This window comes from Salmo salar, chromosome 10 (assembly GCF_965601325.2).
Source record: "Salmo salar chromosome 10, fSalSal1, whole genome shotgun sequence".
NCBI classification, from domain to species: Eukaryota; Metazoa; Chordata; class Actinopteri; order Salmoniformes; family Salmonidae; genus Salmo; species Salmo salar.
In genome coordinates, this window is record NC_138300.1 from 111216197 (window position 1) to 111236719 (window position 20523).

Consider the following 20523-nt stretch of genomic DNA (forward strand, 5'->3'; position numbering starts at 1 on the left):
TAAATGATGATGGCAATGAAACAAAGCAGACAAAGCATGAAGTCATTCATTTCCGATAGATATTTGATTTATTGTGGTATTATTGTAATTTTCTCATTTACAAAAAAGTGCACTAAAATACATTCCAGTTAGCATTCCAAGTACTGAACCCATTGTAAACACCTGATGCTTTACAAATAATTTACAGTGTAAAAGCTCTTCATATCAAGACAGCTCTAGAAATCTGAACTAAAATGGATATAAAGTAGTAATAAATCTTGCATAAGCACTGTGTTTTACCTGACTGGCTTAATGATCATGGCAGCTGTTGGAGAGACAACTCAGACTCACGTAGTACTAACAAACTACATAATGATATCCTAAACCTACATCATTATCTGGTTATTGGCATGAAGTATGTTCCTTGAGTAATGTGTGGTATCAAGTACAGTATCCATCTACCTACTACAATACAGTATATATCTACAAATCTAGGCTACTTAAAATGTATGTTAATTTCAAAAGAAATGCAACATATCATCTTTTTTTTTTTTTACAGTAACAGTCAAGGGCCTGGCCATATGAAGAACACAATATCAGTTAAAGAGCTCTGTTTGGGGAAAATAAATGGAATGGCAGTACAGTGCACCACTGGAAAAGCAAAGGCCTTTTGTATATTTTTGTCAGGGTACCAGCACAACATTTCGTTTTAAGTGTGGTAGTGAATAGAAAATAAAATAAGTTAAGTTGATATTAGAATCTTAGTTTAGAAGCAAGCATTAGAAAAGTCCAGCAAGCATTTTGTGAGCAGGTTTACTTCCACATAACACTGGTATAAATTGGTGTTTGGGTCATTATGTTAGCTGTGAACATTACAGTTGTTGTGTATTTACAGTATATGAAATTTAATCAGTAGTGTTAAAGGCAATGGCAAACGTTAAACAAACTAATTACTGTAAAAACATAGTGACACACAACTATGAACTACAACCATCTATCATTCAGCAGTATACAATCAGAACACATCTATGTTGTTGGCTGTTGCTGGCTAAAGAGATTAATTTCCAAAGGATTCCAGTCAAAGGCTCTGAGGTCTTTGTTCAGATAGTTTTGAATATGTTCACAAATCTGAGGAAGTCATGACATGTGGCAAATTAACAACGGGCAAGAAGCAGAATATGGAAGACCACAGTGCTTTTCAAATTCTCATAAGGAACACACAAAGCAAAGCAAATTCCAAATTCAAATAATAGGTAAGATACATTTTGTTAATAAGGTACACAATTTCCCCTAAAAGGCACAATGATACACAGTAAATCTTAGGTCAATTAAAACCCAAAGGCTCTAATACTTCCTTAGGGCATATGAAGTCTGTTTCAAAATGTGATGCTGTTGCCATTAGCTTGTTGTCCTTGACGACTTAGTACAAAAAGAGAATACATTTTTTTGCAAGTGGCCCATGCATCAAAACGCAGGCAATTCCACCTAGCTGTAAAGAAATGGATATGAGTCTGAGGTTACCAGAGACCAGACAAGGGGCTCCACTATAAGGAACGGGCCGTGTCTGTACTCATACAGTGACAGAATATACAAAAAGAAAAATACTTTAGAAGGCAAAAAGAGTTTAAGACTTCCTAGATAGAGTGTCAGAAGATTTGTCGGGCCATTCTTCGATTGGACTGATCTCGATGGGGTCGAACTGGGGGAAGACCACGAAACACAGCCTCTGTGCCACGTAGGTCGCTGACTCTGTGAGAAAACAGGTCCCCACGTTTAGCATCACAAAAAAGTGTCTGACCATACCACTAACGTAGTATTCCTTTTAAATGCCATATATCTGGGTCTACTTAAATAAAGAATGGTTTGATACTTGTTATATATAGGGTTTAGGGAGTTTGAATACCATTAAATACATGTGGTTGAATTCAGAAATTCAGACATTTTGGGGGGCAAAGAAAGAGGCCAGGATTACTAAAACAAGCATGTGTTTGCAGGACTCAAGAGGAGGACACTCACCAATGAAGTCATAGATACACTTTGGCTTGGCTTTCCAGTGCACCCCCAGGAAGTAGACGGGTACACCAGTGAGCATGATGACCAGCCCAACACCACACACTACAGGCTCAGAGTACAGGCTGAATCCCAGTAACAGGGCCCAGAACATCAAGTAGGTGATAGGAACTAGTAGGTTTACCTGATGAGAAGGGATGAGAACAGATTTTGTTTTTATAATGAAGAGAGTCAACATGACGTCTCACCTTCCAATGAATCACCCTAGTGAAGAGGACAGAGGAAAATAGCTGCTTCTACTCTGCTTTCAACAGTTGATGAGAACAGGTTCACTGTGTTGCTGTAGTTTGTTATTTTTTGTCAATTACTGTGTCAATCATTTATTTGAGAGGGGCCATGATTGAACCATGCCTGGATTAATAATACCTTAATTGGTCTGTAAAGTTTGGGCTTCTTCCATCGGTAATAGAGCAGGCCTGCGATGGTGACTCCATAGGAGAGGTAGTTGATGAAGGACACATAGTTGATCAGGTTGTGTGTCTCTCCTATACACAGGATTACAATGGTGGCAGTACACTGCAAGACAGACAGACAGACAGACAGAGAGAGAGAGAGAGAGAGAGAGAGAGAGAGAGAGGACCGTTATTGAAGACATAAGGTAGAGGGGTATAGGACCTGCATGTTGGCCACTGAGTGTCGTTTGAGAAAAAAAACATACAGTAGAGACGTAGTAGTGTTAGGTAGTCTTACGCAGCAGAGGAGAGCAGGGATAGGGGTGCAGTTCTTAAAGTGGATCATAGCCAACAGGCTGGGTAGATGTCCCTCTCTGGCCCCAGAGAAACACAATCTAGAAAGACAAATGAAAACCTAGAGGGCTTATAAACATTTCATTTACTTAAAAAACACACACACACCTCCGTTTCTATGGCTGTGTCTCAATCCAAAGGCTGCATCCTTGTGGATTGAGACACAGCCAGCCTAGAGGACATCTTCCCCAGGGTTGACCCCTCACCTAGAAGATGTAAAGAGGTAGCCGTTGATGCCTCCAAACGTAGACAAGGCTACAGAGATGGGCATAATGACAGAGAACATCCCCAGGAGCTTCTCTCCAAATGTCTGCAGCAGAACAGGAAGGTTTACATTTAAGACACTATTCAAGCCAGGGATAACTCTTGATGTAGAGCAAGTTAAAGGTCATCTCTATGTAAACATGCATTGTGTTGAACATTCATTAAAGTTCAATAAAACAAAAAGGGCACCATTAAAGTACAGTACGCAATGCAGTTTTTGTCATTTTGCAAAGCAAAGCGAACAGCGTTACTCACGACAGCCACAGCATTGGATGACAGCAGCTCCTCGGGTGACATGGCGGAGAAGTAGGCGATGTTGGTGAGCGTGTACACAAAGGTCACCAATGGGATAGAGATGTAAATGGCACGAGGTAGGTTCCTGATGAGGTAATCCACACGGTACACAAACTACCGATGAGGTCATCCACACGGTACACAAACTACCGATGAGGTCATCCACACGGTACACAAACTACCGATGAGGTCATCCACACGGTACACAAACTACCGATGAGGTCATCCACACGGTACACAAACCATTGATGAGGTAATCTACACTGTATACAAACCATGCAATCAACACAGTCTCATAAATCATGCATTGTTAGAGGAATAAGAAGGCAGCTGATATGCAAAATATAACTCTATAGAATGTAAAATTGCAGGATATCACTTTTTTTTCTTAGCAATATGTTCATTGATATAACATCACAACATACAACTGTGCATCACTCCGCAATGCTTGCTTTCATGCATTCACAGCCAGACTGCATACTCAGTACACAGCATTGGATTGATAAACAGAATAGAATAGAATGCAAGGGAAAATAATGTTTGGTGAACCAGATGCTCACCGTCGCGGTTCAACCACTTCCTCTGTGACATAGTTCAGGAAGTTCCATCCACTGAAGGCGAATGAGGCCTGAAGGAAAGCCAGAGCGATCTGCCCAACCGAGGGAGTCGTGCTGAACTCAAAGGCCACCTGAGGCGTCAGTCCCTCGTAGTTACCTGGAGAAGTACATATTCACCATCAATGTCTGGGAGGCTGTTTTAGGGAAATAGCTTGATAGTCTCTTTGACCATTAAAAGGTGCTATTGACCTTCGGCACCTGGGTCATGTTCAGTAGGCACAAAACCGAAGAAAGCAATCCAAAACGGGGAGGTACTATCTGAACTTGCTAAATAAGAAACCTTATATTCATTTTCAGTTGCAAAACGTCTTGCATGTCCCAGGATTGCTATAATGAAAATCAATCTAGAGAGAGGGTGAGTGTGTGTGTGTGTGTCTCACCCTTGCAGATCTGCACCAGGCCGACTACTATGATGAGACCCAGGGCCGCCAGCTTCCCCACCGTGAAAACATCCTGGATCCTGGTGGCCATACGTACACTGGAACAGTTCACCCAGGTCAGGAACACTGCAGACACACACGGAGGCATGCATGCACACACACACGCACGCACGCACGCACGCACACACACGCACGCACGCACGCACGCCCCCCCCCCCCCCCCCCCCCCCCACGCACACGCACACACACACACACACACACACACACACACACACACACACACACACACACACACACACACACACACACAAATACTTTAAAGTAATTGTCCAGTGAAAATCGGACTTTTAAAACTTCTGTTAACTCATACCCAAATAATGTTGTTGACTCGTCCTATACTCGTATTTGTGGCCAAAGCATAAATTGGAGAAAAAAAAACACTTAAAAAACCCCACCTCAAGCTTGAATCTACATTTACATTTACATTTAAGTCATTTAGCAGACGCTCTTATCCAGAGCGACTTACAAATCTCAAACATAATGTTTAAAAATGCTTGCTATTTCTCATAGAGGCTTGCCAATCAGCAGTCGACTTGCATACATTTTTTTTATGATCAGTATACGCCCACACCATTCTGTTGTTAGGGTACGCCCACACCATTCTAACACAGAAAAGCTGCTTTTTAACATACTTAAATAATACAAAAATTGGAAAGAAAACTATTTCACTCATATTATAATTAATTATAGGTCATACTTCATAGAAATCTGGAAACACTGGACAGTTCCCTTTGGCAAGCATTTATTGAGAAAACAAAATACTATTTAAACCCAGGTATAGAAAACAATGATTAGTCAGAAGTCATGTTTGTCCTCACATAGGGGAGCTCTCGCCCAATCGGAATGTGGCATTAGGGATGCCAGGCAAGCCGTGAGGTGCACAGTAATGTGACATGTTCTCTCCCAGTCAGTCAGGGCTCACGCCTGGGCACATGGTGTTGGTCGGGCGGCAGCGGCCTAGCAGTTGCCATGGCAGATCGGAATGTGGGAAATGGTAAGGCAAAGGGGTGGACACGATTGTTTCACCTCGTCCATCACTGTCATTGGCTTGCCTCTCTTTCTCATGGTGGCCTGGCTCTCACAAACAAAGGCTGGGTGTCAAGGCCCCCAAAACAAACCGCTTCCGATGCAACAGAACAAAACCCAGAGAGGACAGGCGGGCAGGTCCCTGAAGAGGCTGAGAGAAAGCTCACGTTTTCTCCAGATCATTGGCATCCAGTCCCCCCAAAAATAAGTGAGAATAATGGCCCCTAAAAGCAAGGATCACAATAAAAAAAAACATGGGCCACAATGCTGTTGGCTTGTTGGCTTTTCCGCAGCTCAATCATGGTACAATGGGGATTTTTTCTTTCTTTCTCTACTTCATGGGGTTCAGTGGAGGTACAGTGGAGGTCCCCTCAGGTTTGTTGCCAAGTAATTAGTAATACTAGCATGTCCAAATTGTAGATAGAGTGAGGGGTGCAACCCTGTGAAAAGCAATACACAAATCACAGGCGACAAAATTGGCTCTAACTTCAGCGAATGGGACAGACACTGTACATGACATTGAATTTAAGTCCAAGTTCCTTCAGGTTCACAAAAATGGTTGCAGTGACGTCATTCGGATGTCTTTTGTGGCGTAACAGTCAACTTCGTTGTTAAAAGGATGTTTTTAGATGTATTTTTAGCGACCAATAAAAGTTGGCTATAACCACCTAAAAACCAAATGTCTCCTTGATAAAGCACTTAAAACTAATTTACAACCAGAGAATTAGATCAATAGGACATCCCATGGCATATTTTGCCCATTGGGATGATTTTATACATATTTTAGAAACTGTACTCTTTATCAGTCTTCGTTTCCCTAACTTTCCGGCTCACTCTTATGCCTCCTGTCTGCCCCTTCCATTTTCTATTTGACACACCTTGCATTTTAATATTCCTGTCTCGCCCTTCCATTTTCTATTTGACACACCATGCATTTTAATATTCCTGTCTCGCCCTTCCATTTTCTATTTGACACACCATGCATTTTAATATTCCTGTCTCGCCCTTCCATTTTCTATTTGATACACCATGCATTTTAATATTCCTGTCTCGCCCTTCCATTTTCTATTTGATACACCATGCATTTTAATATTCCTGTCTCGCCCTTCCATTTTCTATTTGATACACCATGCATTTTAATATTCCTGTCTCGCCCTTCCATTCCAGTCTCCTCTCTGAGAGTTTTAAAAGGCTTAGAGGCAATTGTTACGTAAGAGATATTTTACTCTGTTGCACCAGATAAACTTCCCATAAAACATAACACAAGCATGCACGCACACACACAGTCAGACACACGGTGCAGTACTCACATAGACAGACTGTTGACAGCAAGCGTGTGGCCATGTAGGGAGGGACACAGTCTGGGAAGACAGGCTGTAGGACATAGTTAGAAAAGGTCAGGGCGATGACAGCCAGGGTGGTAGGGTACATGATGAGCACTGCACTCCACAGCAGAAGGAACCTAGGATGGGAAAGAAACAGAATTGAACAGAATTTTATTGGGGAAAAAGTAATGCATAGGCTACATCAACAACATGTGAATTTCATCACAGAGAAAAGCACATGAAAGTATCAATTCAAAATGTATTCCCAAAGTAGTCTGCATTGATCCAACCTAATGTTACGTATTTCATAATCAGCTTGCAAACTATACACATTGGGTGTGAAATAAACTGTATGTGTGGGAGACAGAGGTACCTACCCAACAAGGCCTCCAAATATTTCTGTGACGTAGGAGTAGTCCCCCCCTGACTTGGGGATGGTGACCCCCAGCTCAGCATAGCAGAGGGAGCCCAGGGCAGCTATACATCCCCCTAGTATCCACACAATCAGGGCTAGACCCACTGAACCCGAGTGCTCTAGAACCCCTTTAGGAGAGATGAAGATTCCAGAACCTATGATGTTCCCTGTGGAGAGGGAGAAGGTATTACTAGAATACATACACACAAAAACAAGCAATGTAAATATTGTTTAAAAATATACACTACCGTTCAAAAGTTTGGGGCCACTTAGAATGTCCTTGTTTTTGAAAGAAAATCACATTTTTTGTCCCTTAAAATAACATCAAATTGATCAGAAATACAGTGCAGACATTGTTAATGTTGTAAATGACTATTGTAGCTGGAAACGACTGCGTACAGAGGCCCATTATCAGCAACCATCACTCCTGTGTTCCAATGGCATGTTGTGTTAGCTAATCCAAGTCTATCATTTTAAAAGGCTAATTGAACATTAGAAAACCCTTTTGCAATTATGTTAGCACAGTAAAAAATGGTGTTGTGATTTAAGAAGCAATAAAACTGGCCTTCTTTAGACTAGTTGAGTATCTGGAGCATCAGCATTTGTGGGTTCGATTACAGGCTCAAAATGGCCAGAAGCAAATAACTTTCTTCTGAAACTCGTCAGTCTATTCTTATTCTGTGAAATGAAGGCTATTCCATGCAAGAAATTGCCAAGAAACTGAAGATCTCGTGCAATGCTGTGTACTACTCTCTTCACAGAACAGCGCAAACTGGCTCTAACCAGAATAGAAAGAGGAGTGGGAGGCCCCGGCGCACAACTGTGCAAGAGGACAAGTACATTAGAGTCTCTAGTTTAAAAAACAGATGCCTCCAAGTGACCCCAAACTTTTGAATGGTAGTGTATATACACACTACCAGTCAAAGGTTTTAGAACACCTACTCATTCAAGGGTTTTTCTTTATTTTTACTATTTTCTATATTGTAGAATAATAGTGAAGATATTAAAACTATGAAATAACACATATGGAATCATGTAGTAACCAAAAAAGTGTTAAACAAATCATTTACATTTACATTTAAGTCATTTAGCAGACGCTCTTATCCAGAGCGACTTACAAATTGGTGCAAATCAAAATATACTTCAAATAGCCACCCTTTGCCTAGATGACAGCTTTGCACACTCTTGGAATTCTCTCAACTAGCTTAACTTGGAATGCTTTCCCAACAGTCTTGAAACAGTCTTGAAGGAGTTCCCACATATGCTGAGCACTTGTTGGCTGCTTTTCCTTCACTCGGCAGTCCGACTCATCCCAAACCATCTCAATTTGTTTGAGGTCAGGCCGTTGTGGAGGCTGGGTCATCTGATGCAGCACTCCATCACTCTCCTTCTTGGTCAAATAGCCCTTACACAGCCTGGAGTTGTGTTTTTGGTCATTGTCCTGTTGAAAAACAAATGATAGTCCCACTAAGTGAAAACCAGAAGGGATGGCATATCGCTGCAGAATGCTGTGGTAGCCATGCTGGTGAAGTGTGCCTTGAATTCTAAATAAATCCCAGACAGTGTCACCAGTAAAGCACCCCCACACCATCACATCTCCTCCTCCATGCTTCACGGTGGGAACCACATATGCGGAGATCATATGTTCACCTACTTGGCGTCTCACAAAGACATGGCGGTTGGAACCAAAAATCGCAAATTTGGACACATCAGACCAAAGGACAGATTTCCACCAGTCTAATGTACATTGCTCGTGTTTCTTGGCCCAAGCAAGTCTCTTCTTATTATTGGTGTCCTTTAGTAGTGGTTTCTTTGCAGCATTTTGACCATGAAGGCCTGATTCACGCAGTCTCCACTGAACAGTTGATGTTGAGATGTGTCTGATACTTGAACTCTGTGAAGCATTTATTTGGTCTGTAATCTGAGGTGCAGTTAACTCTGGGTCTTCCTTTCCTGTGGCGGTCCTCATGAGAGCCAGTTTCATCATAGCGCTTGATGGATTTTGCAACTGCACTTGAAGAAACTTTCAAAGTTCTTGAAATGTTCCATATTGACTGACCTTCATGTCTTAAAGTAATGATGGACTGTCATTTCTCTTTGCATTAAGGAGGAAATAAATTCCACAAATTAACTTTTAACAAGGCACACCTGTTAATTGAAATGCATTCCAGGTGACTACCTCATGAAGCTGGCTGAGAGAATGCCATGAGTGTTCAAAGCTGTCATCAAAGCAAAGGGTGGCTACTTTGAAGAATCTCAAATATAAAATATATTTGTATTTGTTTAACACTTTTTTGGTTACTACATGACTCAATGTGTTATTTCATAGTGTTGATGTCTTCATAATTATTCTACAATGTAGAAAATAGTAAAAATAAAGAAAAACCCTTGAATGAGTAGGTGTGTCCAAACTTTTAACTGGTATTGTATATATTTATATGACTATTATAAAATCTGATAAAACTGTATCATGTGTTTGGAAACAATAAAGAAAAACACTAAACAATACATTGAGATCTAAACAATAGCTATATTGCAGTGTGTAGAAAGTGGTGATATTATATAATCTGGTCTATACACTTCCCCCTGAGCTAGCTAAAGGGTACTCACTGATTTATCCTTACATCAACCCTGAAATGATATGGCTATCTCTCTTCAGATATAACTTGAGAAAAATATCCTCCCTGATGATCATTACAAGTTAACACATCGTCCACAGAGGACCTCAGAAATGGAACAATTATACTGTTGATGTGAGTGAACAGAGCTTTGGGCAGGAGATCAAGCAGTCAGAGTAGGAAGTGCTACCATCTAATTCAAGAGGCTCGCTTAAACATCAACCACACTCATTCAAGTAATAAAATGATCTGGGTTCCAATATGGCTGTACCATGTCCAAGGGAAATGGCCCCGTTGAAAAGTAGTGCCATTATGGAATTGGGTGCCATTTTAGACGCAGACCAAGTGTATCCCAACCAACACATTCAGGGTAGAGCACTCAGAGTAGCACAGCAGAAGGCAGCCAAGTGGCACAGACCTCGATTACATAACTAGACATAAATTATTTACTCTTAACTGTCGAGCTCAGGCATGAGCCATCCGCAAGAATTGAATTCAACTCATCTCCTGCATTATTTCTAGACTCTACACGGCCGGCTTTCATTTAGGTTTGTGCCCCTGTCAGAAATGCTAATACTGGGATGTATAACTTTTAAACAACAGGGTGGATGCCAGCATAGACTTCCTGGTCTGGATTGCTCAATTTGTCCAATCAGAGTTGGTGGTCTGTACTGTGTCTCTCTTCCACACACGCATTGGTGCATCAATGTGTGTACTATTTTCTATGATTGTGTTTTGCTTTTCGTGTTTTGATGTGCATATTATGCTGTATAGTGATGTGTGTAGTGTATATTGATGTGTATACAGGGCTCATCTGTGAAAGAGACCGTGGTCTCAGCATGACTCCCTGTCGAAATAAAGGTTAAATAAAAAATATCTGCATTCTGTTGTGGAACAGACCTTCCAGGAGGTCCAGGAGTCAAAGGTATTTTCACTTTTTTCTCCAGGACCGATCTTGATTAAAAAAAGTTTCATTAATGTAACTTATCAAAAGCCACTAGAGCAGGTTGGGGCCTGCTGTGAGGAAATGTAATTGAAAAACATAACTGTCAGTAGAAATGGCATAGAACGTAGACCTATTCTTTACACTTTAGACTTTCAGTTTAATAACCATTGTACAGTAACTCTAAAACAAATGTAAACAGTCAAGTCAGAACATATGTAATAATTGCAACAGAGCATGCTGAAATCTTCAGCATATTTATCATTAGTCTGAAATCCAAAACTACCTAAAATTGAATTTATTAGTCATATGCATCTTCCAGACTGTATAGTGGGATTTCCTTTACTGTAAATCAGTAGCGATATTTTGGGATTACCCAAACTCAGTCATGTAACATGATTACTTTGACCTGATGAGGATCCATCTAACACATGCGGTGTGTCATTATAGTGGCCTCTGACTTGTGGTCAGACTCCCTCAGGTGGAACAAACTTAAATTTGCATTGTTTTTTAATTGAATGTCATTGTGAAAACAGAAAGGTGTCATAATGTATTTTTTGCAAACATCTTGAACATTTCTGAATTTAAAAGTAATCCATCTAGTTTTTCAAAAGTATCTGTGATCTGATTACAATATTTCTTCCTGGTAATGTAACTGGTTAGTTCGTTTTTTTTGTAATCAGATTACATGTCAGTTATTTTACTCCCCAACCCTGTGTAGGTGACGCTTGGGTTTATATCTTAATTTGCACCCTTCAACAAGCAGATTAGATTTATTAAAGCAGTCCCTGCCATTTCTTCTGCTTCGGCAGAAAATTTGCTTCTGCTTGACAACCAATGTGCTACTTGACTGACTTAATATATTTGGGCCACGTAAGCATTGAGGTAGACATTTAATGCACATATTTATTTGTCATGTTACCACACGATCAGCTTAAATAGTACCATATTCCTAGCGTCACAGGTGAGAATATGGGCCTATTTCTAAACATTAAACTTGACTAAATATAGGATATTAACTTGAATAATAGGCCTACATAATCTATCATTGTAAAACGAATGTTTCATTCAGTAAGTCTGTCAATAGCAAATTTACAACGTTATTTTATAAGGTGCGCATTCAAATAAAACAATGAACAAACACCCCCTAAGTCTCTAAAATACAATACATTTTTACCAACCTTACCTATGATTATTGTACAGGCGCTTAAAAGTCCTATTTCTTTTTTCAGAGTCACTCTATCGGGGATTTCGTCGCGCTTGTTGTTCCCATCTTTCAAGATCTTCAGTGCAGCCAACGGCTCTTGCCGTGAGCAGATACTTCTTTTCCGCTTTCCTCCATCCATGTCTGCAACCATATCAAAGGCTTTCTCGAATCCCTCTCTTGAACTCACACACGGTATTGATGCACACTGAATAGGGTGCGCTTGCGCAATAATCTGCCGCTGTCCAGGGTAGAATGCTAACTACCCCACTCTCGTGCCATGGCCCATCAAGTACTTGAGCGTCGCTGCGCAGGACTTTTCGTACAATCACTGAACCTCACTCGAAGATCCCCTCGAACTTCGAAGTCCATAGTTTCACCATAAATATTTGGTTATAATACCGGACATGATAGGATGGCATGCTTTTTAGCTGAGGCTTGCATACATCATAGTTTGGTGTACTCTCCAATTTGAGTAAACCCCCCATCTTGAACACAACTGTGTGTGCATAATCTCGACTACTCAGTGTTCATGCCCCCCTTTCAGACTACACACATTCTCTTCATCAATGTTCTCAACTATTAGAGTATTCCATCTTGTGAATTGCAAACAGAGTTATAAAAAATAAATGTTAAATAAAACTATACAACTGTGACCACAGTGAACATAAGTACTCCATTATGGAGTAATAGAGTATACTAAATTATTGACCAACTGATCAATATTTTATAGGGGATGAAAGAGCAAATGCAATAATGAATTTAATAAGCATACACACAACCTACTATGCCTCATCTACTACTACAGTACAAACTGACTCCAAATAAAAGTAGCCTAATCATCTTCAACAAAATTATTATTTTCAATTGTAGGGAAAAAATAGCATAAATAGATTACAAAACATATGGATGACAGGGATCACCCCCCCCTCCCCCCCAAAAAAACAAATTAAAATCATGTACCCGCTTTATAATTTACTTGTGAATATATTTTAGCAAATACTTTCCTCTGTGTACATTTTATGCCGGATACACTCCCATTCACACAACTCTGCCCCTCTGTGTTGTCTTGTATCTAAAATTAGCCTGTCATGTTACATTGATGCAACTCTGAACAGCCTCCTGATGAGAGAGCCCACATTTGAACTGTCCGGGAGAGGAAAGCCAAAGAGGAGGGCTCACGCCTCTGCTCCACCAGCGCACGCATCCCAAAGGCGGCCTTCTTCATGCTTCCCTTCCTCTCTAAAGGACCCTAGTGGAATTTAGGAAGTCAAGTTGTGCAGTCGTACCAGGTCTTTTCTCTGCCTCTCTCGCTAACACCACAGACTGCACAATAAAGGGCCTGGATTCAGCTGATCCTGTTAGAAGGCCAATAAAACGGCCAGCTGCTTTGTGTGCAGGCAGGGAGGGAGGAAAGACGAACACTGCCAGCAGTGTGCTGCGACGCTTAAAGGAGGAAGCCGAGCAGAAAACCAATACGTCACAGGAGCCACTCTGGGTAACTAGATGGTGGACAGAGGGAAGGAGTGATAAAAACAAAGAGAAGACGTCTTCAACCAACTGCTTTTTAACTGCCAGTTGGGTAGACTGCCAGCAGGGTATTATCTCATTGTGAAATGCAAACGTTCACAGCATCACACTGGGTCAAAAGTTAAGATGAAGCACAAAAATGAAATAGATATTTTATTTAACCTTTATTTAAATAGGCAAGTCAGTTAATAAGAACAAATTCTTATTTACAATGACAGCCTACCCCTGCCAAACCCTAACGACGCTAGGTCAATTGTGCGCCGCCCTATGAGACTCCCAATCACAGCTGGTTGTGATACAGCCTGGAATCGAACCAGGGTCTGTAGTGATGCCTCTAGTACTAAGATGCAGTGCCTTAGACCGCTGCACCACTCAGGAGCCCATGTAAATAAACAAGCAAACAAAGACTGTCCTGTCCAAATGTATTAACACTCATAAGATCCCAAAATGAGTAAAGTGAACATTTTTGAGAAAAAAAATGTAGTTCCAGTTCTTAAGAATGGGGGAGCTGAGGTAGGAGTCAATTCATTCAGTCAATTCATGCTTTGGCCAGCATGCCAGTGTTAGTTCCTGTTGGATTGGGAAGGGATGGAATGGCATCACAGAGAGAAGTCACTGGCCAGGGAAAGCTCCACGCAGCCAACCCAGGTCACATGGTCAGAATGGTATAAAAGGCAGTCCTGACTGTGGTTGGGAAAGAAGGCCTTTGACAGCTGTGCCAAGAAAGTGCTCCTTCATTGAGGCGGAATGCTTTAGTGCAAATGGATTGGATTGAACTAAGCCAGGGGATCTGCCATTTCATTGAAGTTATAAGGTTTCCCTGTAGGCTCTAACATCAGATGGAAAAAAGGTACCCATATTGTATTAACATTTGCACCAGCAATCAGTTCAAGTAAAACAGTCCTTGGTTAAGGTTGTATTATTCCAATGGAAGTTTATGAATTGTTCTGGATGAGGAAAGAGCATCTTCTACTCCATCTTGTGGTCAGTTACACACACACACTTTCAATATAGCTCTGCAATGTCTTGTGCAACACATGATATTCAGGATCCTTGGGACCCCCTTCATTGAAGTTGCAATTTACAATGGTTAGGTAAGGGATGTCCCAAGGATCCCAGATAGCACTGACCCATATTATAGGCCCATGGGTCACAAGAACTGCAATACATTTTTGCATTACACAGAGGCACCAAAGCATTGTTTGTATAAACTTGTATCATAGAGATGTGAAAGAAAAAAAAAATATATATATATATATAAATTCCACTAGATTTCCAACTAAGGAAGTCTCTAGCCATACAGCATTGTGTCAGGTTCACTGTTGCCCTCCTTACACACTTGAACATAAAACAAGTATTGATTTGTCAATGAGCTGTGCCGTTTTGTCAGAGTCAGACCAATGGGTTGTGGAAGAAGTTGCGTATGTGCTGAGCCGTGGCCTGGCCCACGATGTGTTCCAGTTCGTGCGTTCCTGCGTTGCACAGCTGGTAGATACTGGAGTAGTGCTGGAGCAGGGCCATGGCTTTGACCTTCCCTACCCCAGGGATCTGCTGAACCAGGGACATGACCAAGGGGTCTAGCAGCCAAGACACACTCCTCCTGCGGAACGGGTTGTCTTTACTTTCTCCGTGCACCTGCAGAGGAGAGGACAACTCATTATTCAACTGTCATCATACATGGTTAGACTATTATCATTTTTTTTTACTCTGCATCGTTGGGAAGGGCTCATAACCAAGCATTTCACTGAAGTCTACACCTGTTGTATTCGGCACATGTGACAAATACAATTTGATTTATTGAGTTCTAAATGGCTGTATGCCAGTTTGAGATTAATGCGTATTTATGTAACCAGGAAAACACTTGTAAAGTGACAATTCTAAACAATACTCTTAACTCGTTTTCTCTCATGTAAAAGTATGACTTACTATCTGTGTGAGTAGCTGGGAGGCTTCTAGCTGGCTGGCAACAGGTAGCAGTGTCAGACCAAGCTCAAACACCACAAACTTCTGCATGGCAGAAAAGTACTGTTCGCTGAGCTGGGTCTTCTCCACCAGCACTATGCCCTGCAGGCTGCTGTTGGCCTGCAACAGAGAGGAGAGAAGATTAGAACATCAAGGAAAAATGGAAGATGTAGCATGTACATTAAAATATTATATCATTAGTTCAGCCATTCACTTAACAGTGGATATGTGAACTGGATTATACATTAGAATGTAGCAGCATAATCAAGTGTGTAATAGTAGTAGTGTCAAACACCAAAAGTAGACTTACATTTCTAAACCGAACAAGTTTTCTTTTGTAGTTGTTTCCAGCCACAATGTCAGTTTCAGAGACATACAAAATGCAGCTCTTGTTAGATAGATGAAAGTCCACCACGCCAAGTTCTTCTTCAAATATTGTTTTCACACTTCCAGTTCCTGAAATCAGGAATTCAACGACACCATGTTCAGAATGTAACAAACGAGAAGAGACTTTATTTAAAAATCACTCAGTGTTTACCATCTAATCGTCATGTCTTATATTAAACTGACATGAAGCGACATTGTGCGCTAGCGCTGACAATGGGGTGTCCACCGGTAATATCGATTGTTTGTTCCTACTGGCAGCTAGTGTATCGATTGTTTGTTTAAACGTGTCTGTAAAATGTAAATGTATTTCAGTTGTAATGTAACGTAATTTCAATGACATGTGAAACTAATAAAGTAAAGACGGACTGACTGAAGTTGGGCTGAACTAACGTTAGCTGGCTAACTACACGCCAAGTTGTTTATTTACAATGTTAGCTAGCCAACCCTTAGCCACAGGTTAGTTAATATAATAACTTTAGTTGCCTTAGCTACTCTTTGGCAAGAGACTAAGCTACTGTTACCTTTCAAACTTTGCACGAGGACTGAGCCTCTCCACTTCTCGTTGGAAATAACATGCCCATACGGGGGAACGGCGTTCATAAGAACGGGAGGTTTTATCGCCATTTTGACAACGATATGTCAGCTCTTTATTCAAAACAAAGTTAGCTTGCCTCCAAATTTTCAATATCTAACTCTTCTTCGATGAGGTTTAACGGCGGTTGGCATCCAATAAATGTTGCATTACCGCCACCTACTAGACTGGAGTACAACTCCCTTATACTTTGCTCTAAAAATAAAATAAACAAATACCATAACACAATAATTTAAAAGAAATAAACACCACCCTACTCCACTATTTAAATCTATTTAGTTCTACCTCAGGTCAACAACCTGAAAGGATGGGACACCACCACTTAACACACGCTGTAACTCTTCAGATTTTATTTTATTTGTTTATTTAAACTTTTTTTAAAACTAGGCAAGTCAGTTAAGAACAAATTCTTATTTACAATGACAGCCTACCAAAAGGCAAATGAACGGGTGTTGTATGTGGAGGATGGGGGCTGCAGTAGATATCTCAGATAGGGGGGAGTGAGGCCTAAGGGTTTTATAAATAAGCATCAACCAGTGGGTCTTGCGACAGGTATACAGAGATGACCAGTTTACAGAGTATAGAATGCAGTGATGAGTCCTATAAGGAGCATTGGTGGCAAATCTGATGGCCGAATGGTGAAAAACATCTAGCCACTCGAGAGCACCCTTTCCTGACGATCTATAAATTACGTCTCTGTAATCTAGCATTGGTAGGATGGTCATCTGAATCAGGGTTAGTTTGGAAGCTCGAGGAAACCAAGTTTAGATTTAACTTGAGCCTGAATTTTTGATATGTGCTGAGAAAAGGACAGTGTTCCGTCTAGCCATACTCCCAAGTACTTGTATGAGGTGACTACCTCAAGCTCTAAACTCTCAGAGGTAGTAATCACACCTGTGGGGAGAGGGGCATTCTTCTTACCAAACCACATGACCTTTGTTTTGGAGGTGTTCAGAACAAGGTTAAAGGCATAGAAAGCTTGTTGGACACTAAGAAAGCTTTGTTGTGGAGCGTTTAACACAAAATCCGGGGAGGGGCCAGCTGAGTATAAGACTGTATCATCTGCATATAAATGGATAAGAGAACTTCCTACCGCCTGAGCTATGTTGTTGATGTAAATTGAGAAGAACGTGGGGCCTAGGATCGAGCCTTGGGGCATTCCCTTGGTGACAGGCAGTGGCTGATACAGCAGATGTTCTGACTTTATATGCTGCACTCTTTGAGAGAGGTAGTTGGCAAACCAGGCCCTCAGACACCAATACTACTTAGCCGGCCCACAAGAATGGAATGGTCTACCGTATCAAAAGCTTTGGCCAAGTCAATAAAAATAGCAGCACAACATTTCTTAGAATCAAGGGCAATGGTGACATCATTGAGGACCTTTAAGGTTGCAGTGACACATCCATAACCTGAGCGGAAACCAGATTGCATACAAGAGAGAATACTATAAACATCAAGAAAGCCAGTCAGTTGATTATTGACAAGTTTTTCCAAAACTTTTGATAAACAGGGCAAAATAGAATTATGCCTATAACAGTTTCATTGAAGGACGAACCGTGGCTGCCTTCTAAGCAATGTGAACCTCCCCAGAGAGGAAAGATAGGCTTGGCGATTATAGGGGCAGCAACCTTAAAGAAGAAAGTTTCTAAACCATTTGACCGAGATTGTTTTTTTGGGGTCAAGTTTAAGGAGCTCTTTTAGCACCTCGGACTCAGTGACTGCCTGCAGGGAGAAACTTTGTAGCGGGGCAGGGGAAAAAGAGGGAGGAGCATCGAGGTTAGTCGCATTAGAAGCTGTGGGAGATTAGGAAATGTTTGATGGGAAAGGAGGCATGGCTAAGTCAAATAGGAGTCCTGACTTAATGAAGTGGTGATTAAAAAGCTCAGCCATGTGCTTCTTGTCAGTAACAACCACATCATCAACTTTAAGGAACAAGGGCAGCTGTGAGCTACCATGCTGTGTTGTTGCCTTTGGTCTCTATTTATGTAGTGCTGTGTTGTCATGATGTGTGTTTTGTCCTATATTTATTTAAAAATATATAAACTATTTGTATCCCAGCCTCCGTCCCAGCAGGAGGCCTTTTGGTAGGCTGTCATTGTAAATAAGAAATTGTTCTTAACTGACGTGCCTAGTTAAAAAAAAATGGTTAAATAAATAGCGCCATCCTGTGGACTACCAAGTACATTGAACTGTACACTTTTTTTCTCGAGTCTTCACCACGGTGCGGTCGTGATGATGCGCAGTCTCTACAACTACACGCTCGCGCTCGGAATCCGTTGAAACAGGTAAGAAACATAGCTACCTAACCTCAGACGGAATACGATACTGTACCAAATATTATATATCTTATTGTCTAGGCTTCGCTCTTCCTCTCTGACTTTACTCATGACAGTGATGTTGGGCAAAATTGTATGAGCTCGATACGTTTGAACCTGAACCTCATTGATTTGACCGACCATGAATTTATGCAGTAATGACTTTCAGCTGATAACTTCATTCAGTTTCAAAACAAGGTAGCAACTAATACCAATTGTTTGTCATGCACGACAGCCAGCATGTCACTAAATGTTTGTAAGCGATCATGCAAATACCTTTTTATATCGTTACAGCGGTCGTTGGCACTGCAAAGTGTATCATAATTAACAATTACCTTTTTGTAACTACCCAGACTGCATTTCGACTTTCCCCGATACACTTTCAAATCATTCAGCTTTCTAGCTAAATTAGCTTAATCAGAGAAATGCACAACTAACAACCAAATATGTAGCAACCAAAAGCAGACTTTTACATTTGAAGGAAAATGTACATTTAAGTTGCTAGTGTAAGTAAAGTTGCTAAACAAACAAGGTGAGCTAGCTAGCTACCTTGCAGTAAATATATGCGTGTAGCAAATCCAGATAAATTATGTACATTTTGCTAGCTACAGTAGTTTTCTGAATTTGAACCCCATGTCTTGCAGGTGACTAAACTGTCAGTGACGGTTGAAATCATGCTTGAAATAAATATGTTGAAAGTAAGTAGCTATCTATGCATGCTATTCCACACAAAATTGCAACTATCTAGATTGCCAGTGGGCTGTCTTCGTTACCTTGCAAATGTGTTGTTTCCCATAATAAGGTTGTTGCTTTACAAATTGAAAACGGTTTCACCACCATGTTTTCTTTGACAGGTGGAGAACCCGTCCTGTCTGTGGGGTCGGTTTGTGAAGGGTCCAGGGATAGAAGCGGTCGAGAATAAAAAAAAATATGATGATCTGCAAATGAAAATGAACCTTTTCTATCATGAGGTCAACCTAGATGTGCAGAAGATCAAACCCTCAACTATAGAGGCGGGACAGGTAATAATCTGTGTGGAGAGGGTGATCAGAGTTAAATGTAATCTGTGGAATGTTTGTTTTAGTATCTTGAGTTTAGGGTAATCAACTTGAGTATATGGCACATGATGAAAGACATTTCTTGTTTTTGAAAGTGAATGTGCGTTTACAGATCTGCCTGACTGGCATAGCTCATGAATGATAAATGAATCTATTAGTTGACTGACTAGTTACTACACTGCTATATGAAAAAAATGAGCATCATCATTGTGTTGTTCCCCAGGTGTGTGTGGTGTACTGGTCTGCCCTAAGGAGCTGGTGCCGAGCCATCGTTGAGTCTCTTTTCCTGGGCACCGTTGGAACCCAGGCCATGTGTTTCCTAGTTGACCACGGAGAGCGTGTCATCGTCAGCTCAGACGAGTATGTCCTAATTCACTTACTCACTCATCCCCATTGTGCCAGCTGATGCAAAGGGCAACCAAAAAGGCTCTCGACTTCTGACAGTTTTTGGCCATCTTCTTGGTTTTGCACTTGATTAATGTATGTCATGAAATGTAATTGGCTGATCATGGAGCCCTTCCGTTCTTCCCCAGGATTCGGGCTCTGTTAGATACGTTTTTGCAGCTGCCCTTCTGGGTGAGGAAGTTTCAGCTCGCTGGTGTTCATCCCATGACGCTGCATGTGTCTGGAGACTGCCTGGAGAAAGCTGAGCTCATGTAAGGGTGGACTGCACTGCCGAATAAGTTGATGCACTGAAATATGCATAAAAATGACTGTAATTATTGTGTACTATTAAAA

General features: G+C 41.1%; 3 protein-coding genes across 3 annotated transcripts in view; 1 reads left to right on the plus strand and 2 right to left on the minus strand.

Moving 5' to 3' along the window:
- Positions 1–45: 45 nt before the first annotated feature.
- On the minus strand, positions 46–12338 carry slc7a10b (solute carrier family 7 member 10b). The gene is made up of 11 exons (XM_045688428.2): positions 11924–12338; positions 7139–7343; positions 6747–6898; positions 4351–4476; positions 3914–4067; positions 3315–3438; positions 3002–3105; positions 2740–2836; positions 2416–2565; positions 1996–2173; positions 46–1728 (listed from the first exon to the last, which is right to left on the minus strand). The coding sequence occupies exons 1-11, from the start codon at positions 12093–12095 to the stop codon at positions 1604–1606; spliced, it is 1587 nt and encodes a 528-aa protein (XP_045544384.1). The 5' UTR covers positions 12096–12338; the 3' UTR covers positions 46–1603.
- A 1273-nt stretch (positions 12339–13611) lies between these two features.
- Positions 13612–16541, minus strand: faap24 (FA core complex associated protein 24). Its single transcript, XM_014125572.3, has 4 exons — positions 16342–16541; positions 15744–15889; positions 15398–15553; positions 13612–15106 (listed from the first exon to the last, which is right to left on the minus strand). Exons 1-4 carry the CDS (start codon positions 16442–16444, stop codon positions 14864–14866), a joined length of 648 nt encoding a protein of 215 aa, XP_013981047.1. The 5' UTR covers positions 16445–16541; the 3' UTR covers positions 13612–14863.
- A 2073-nt stretch (positions 16542–18614) lies between these two features.
- tdrd12 (tudor domain containing 12) overlaps positions 18615–20523 on the plus strand; it is a 33224-nt gene continuing 31315 nt past the window's right edge. The window contains exons 1-5 of the mRNA XM_014125573.3: positions 18615–18697; positions 19372–19425; positions 19582–19749; positions 20009–20145; positions 20319–20441. Coding sequence (XP_013981048.3) covers positions 19402–19425; positions 19582–19749; positions 20009–20145; positions 20319–20441 — 452 coding nt within the window. The 5' untranslated portion in view covers positions 18615–18697; positions 19372–19401. The remainder of the gene's footprint in view (positions 18698–19371; positions 19426–19581; positions 19750–20008; positions 20146–20318; positions 20442–20523) is intronic.

Coding starts and splice junctions, on each gene's coding strand:
- slc7a10b (XM_045688428.2), bottom strand. CDS start 12,095: ATGGTTGCAGACATGGATGGAGGAAAGCGGAAAAGAAGTATCTGCTCA. Junction 2,837..3,001: donor TACCTCTTTACATCTTCTAG/GTGAGGGGTCAA, acceptor TTGTCTTTCTAG/ATTGTGTTTCTCTGGGGCCA. Junction 1,729..1,995: donor GTGTATCTATGACTTCATTG/GTGAGTGTCCTC, acceptor GTTTTCTCACAG/AGTCAGCGACCTACGTGGCA.
- faap24 (XM_014125572.3), bottom strand. CDS start 16,444: ATGGCGATAAAACCTCCCGTTCTTATGAACGCCGTTCCCCCGTATGGG. Junction 15,890..16,341: donor CCTCGTGCAAAGTTTGAAAG/GTAACAGTAGCT, acceptor TCCTGATTTCAG/GAACTGGAAGTGTGAAAACA. Junction 15,107..15,397: donor CCCAGCTACTCACACAGATA/GTAAGTCATACT, acceptor TCTCCTCTGCAG/GTGCACGGAGAAAGTAAAGA.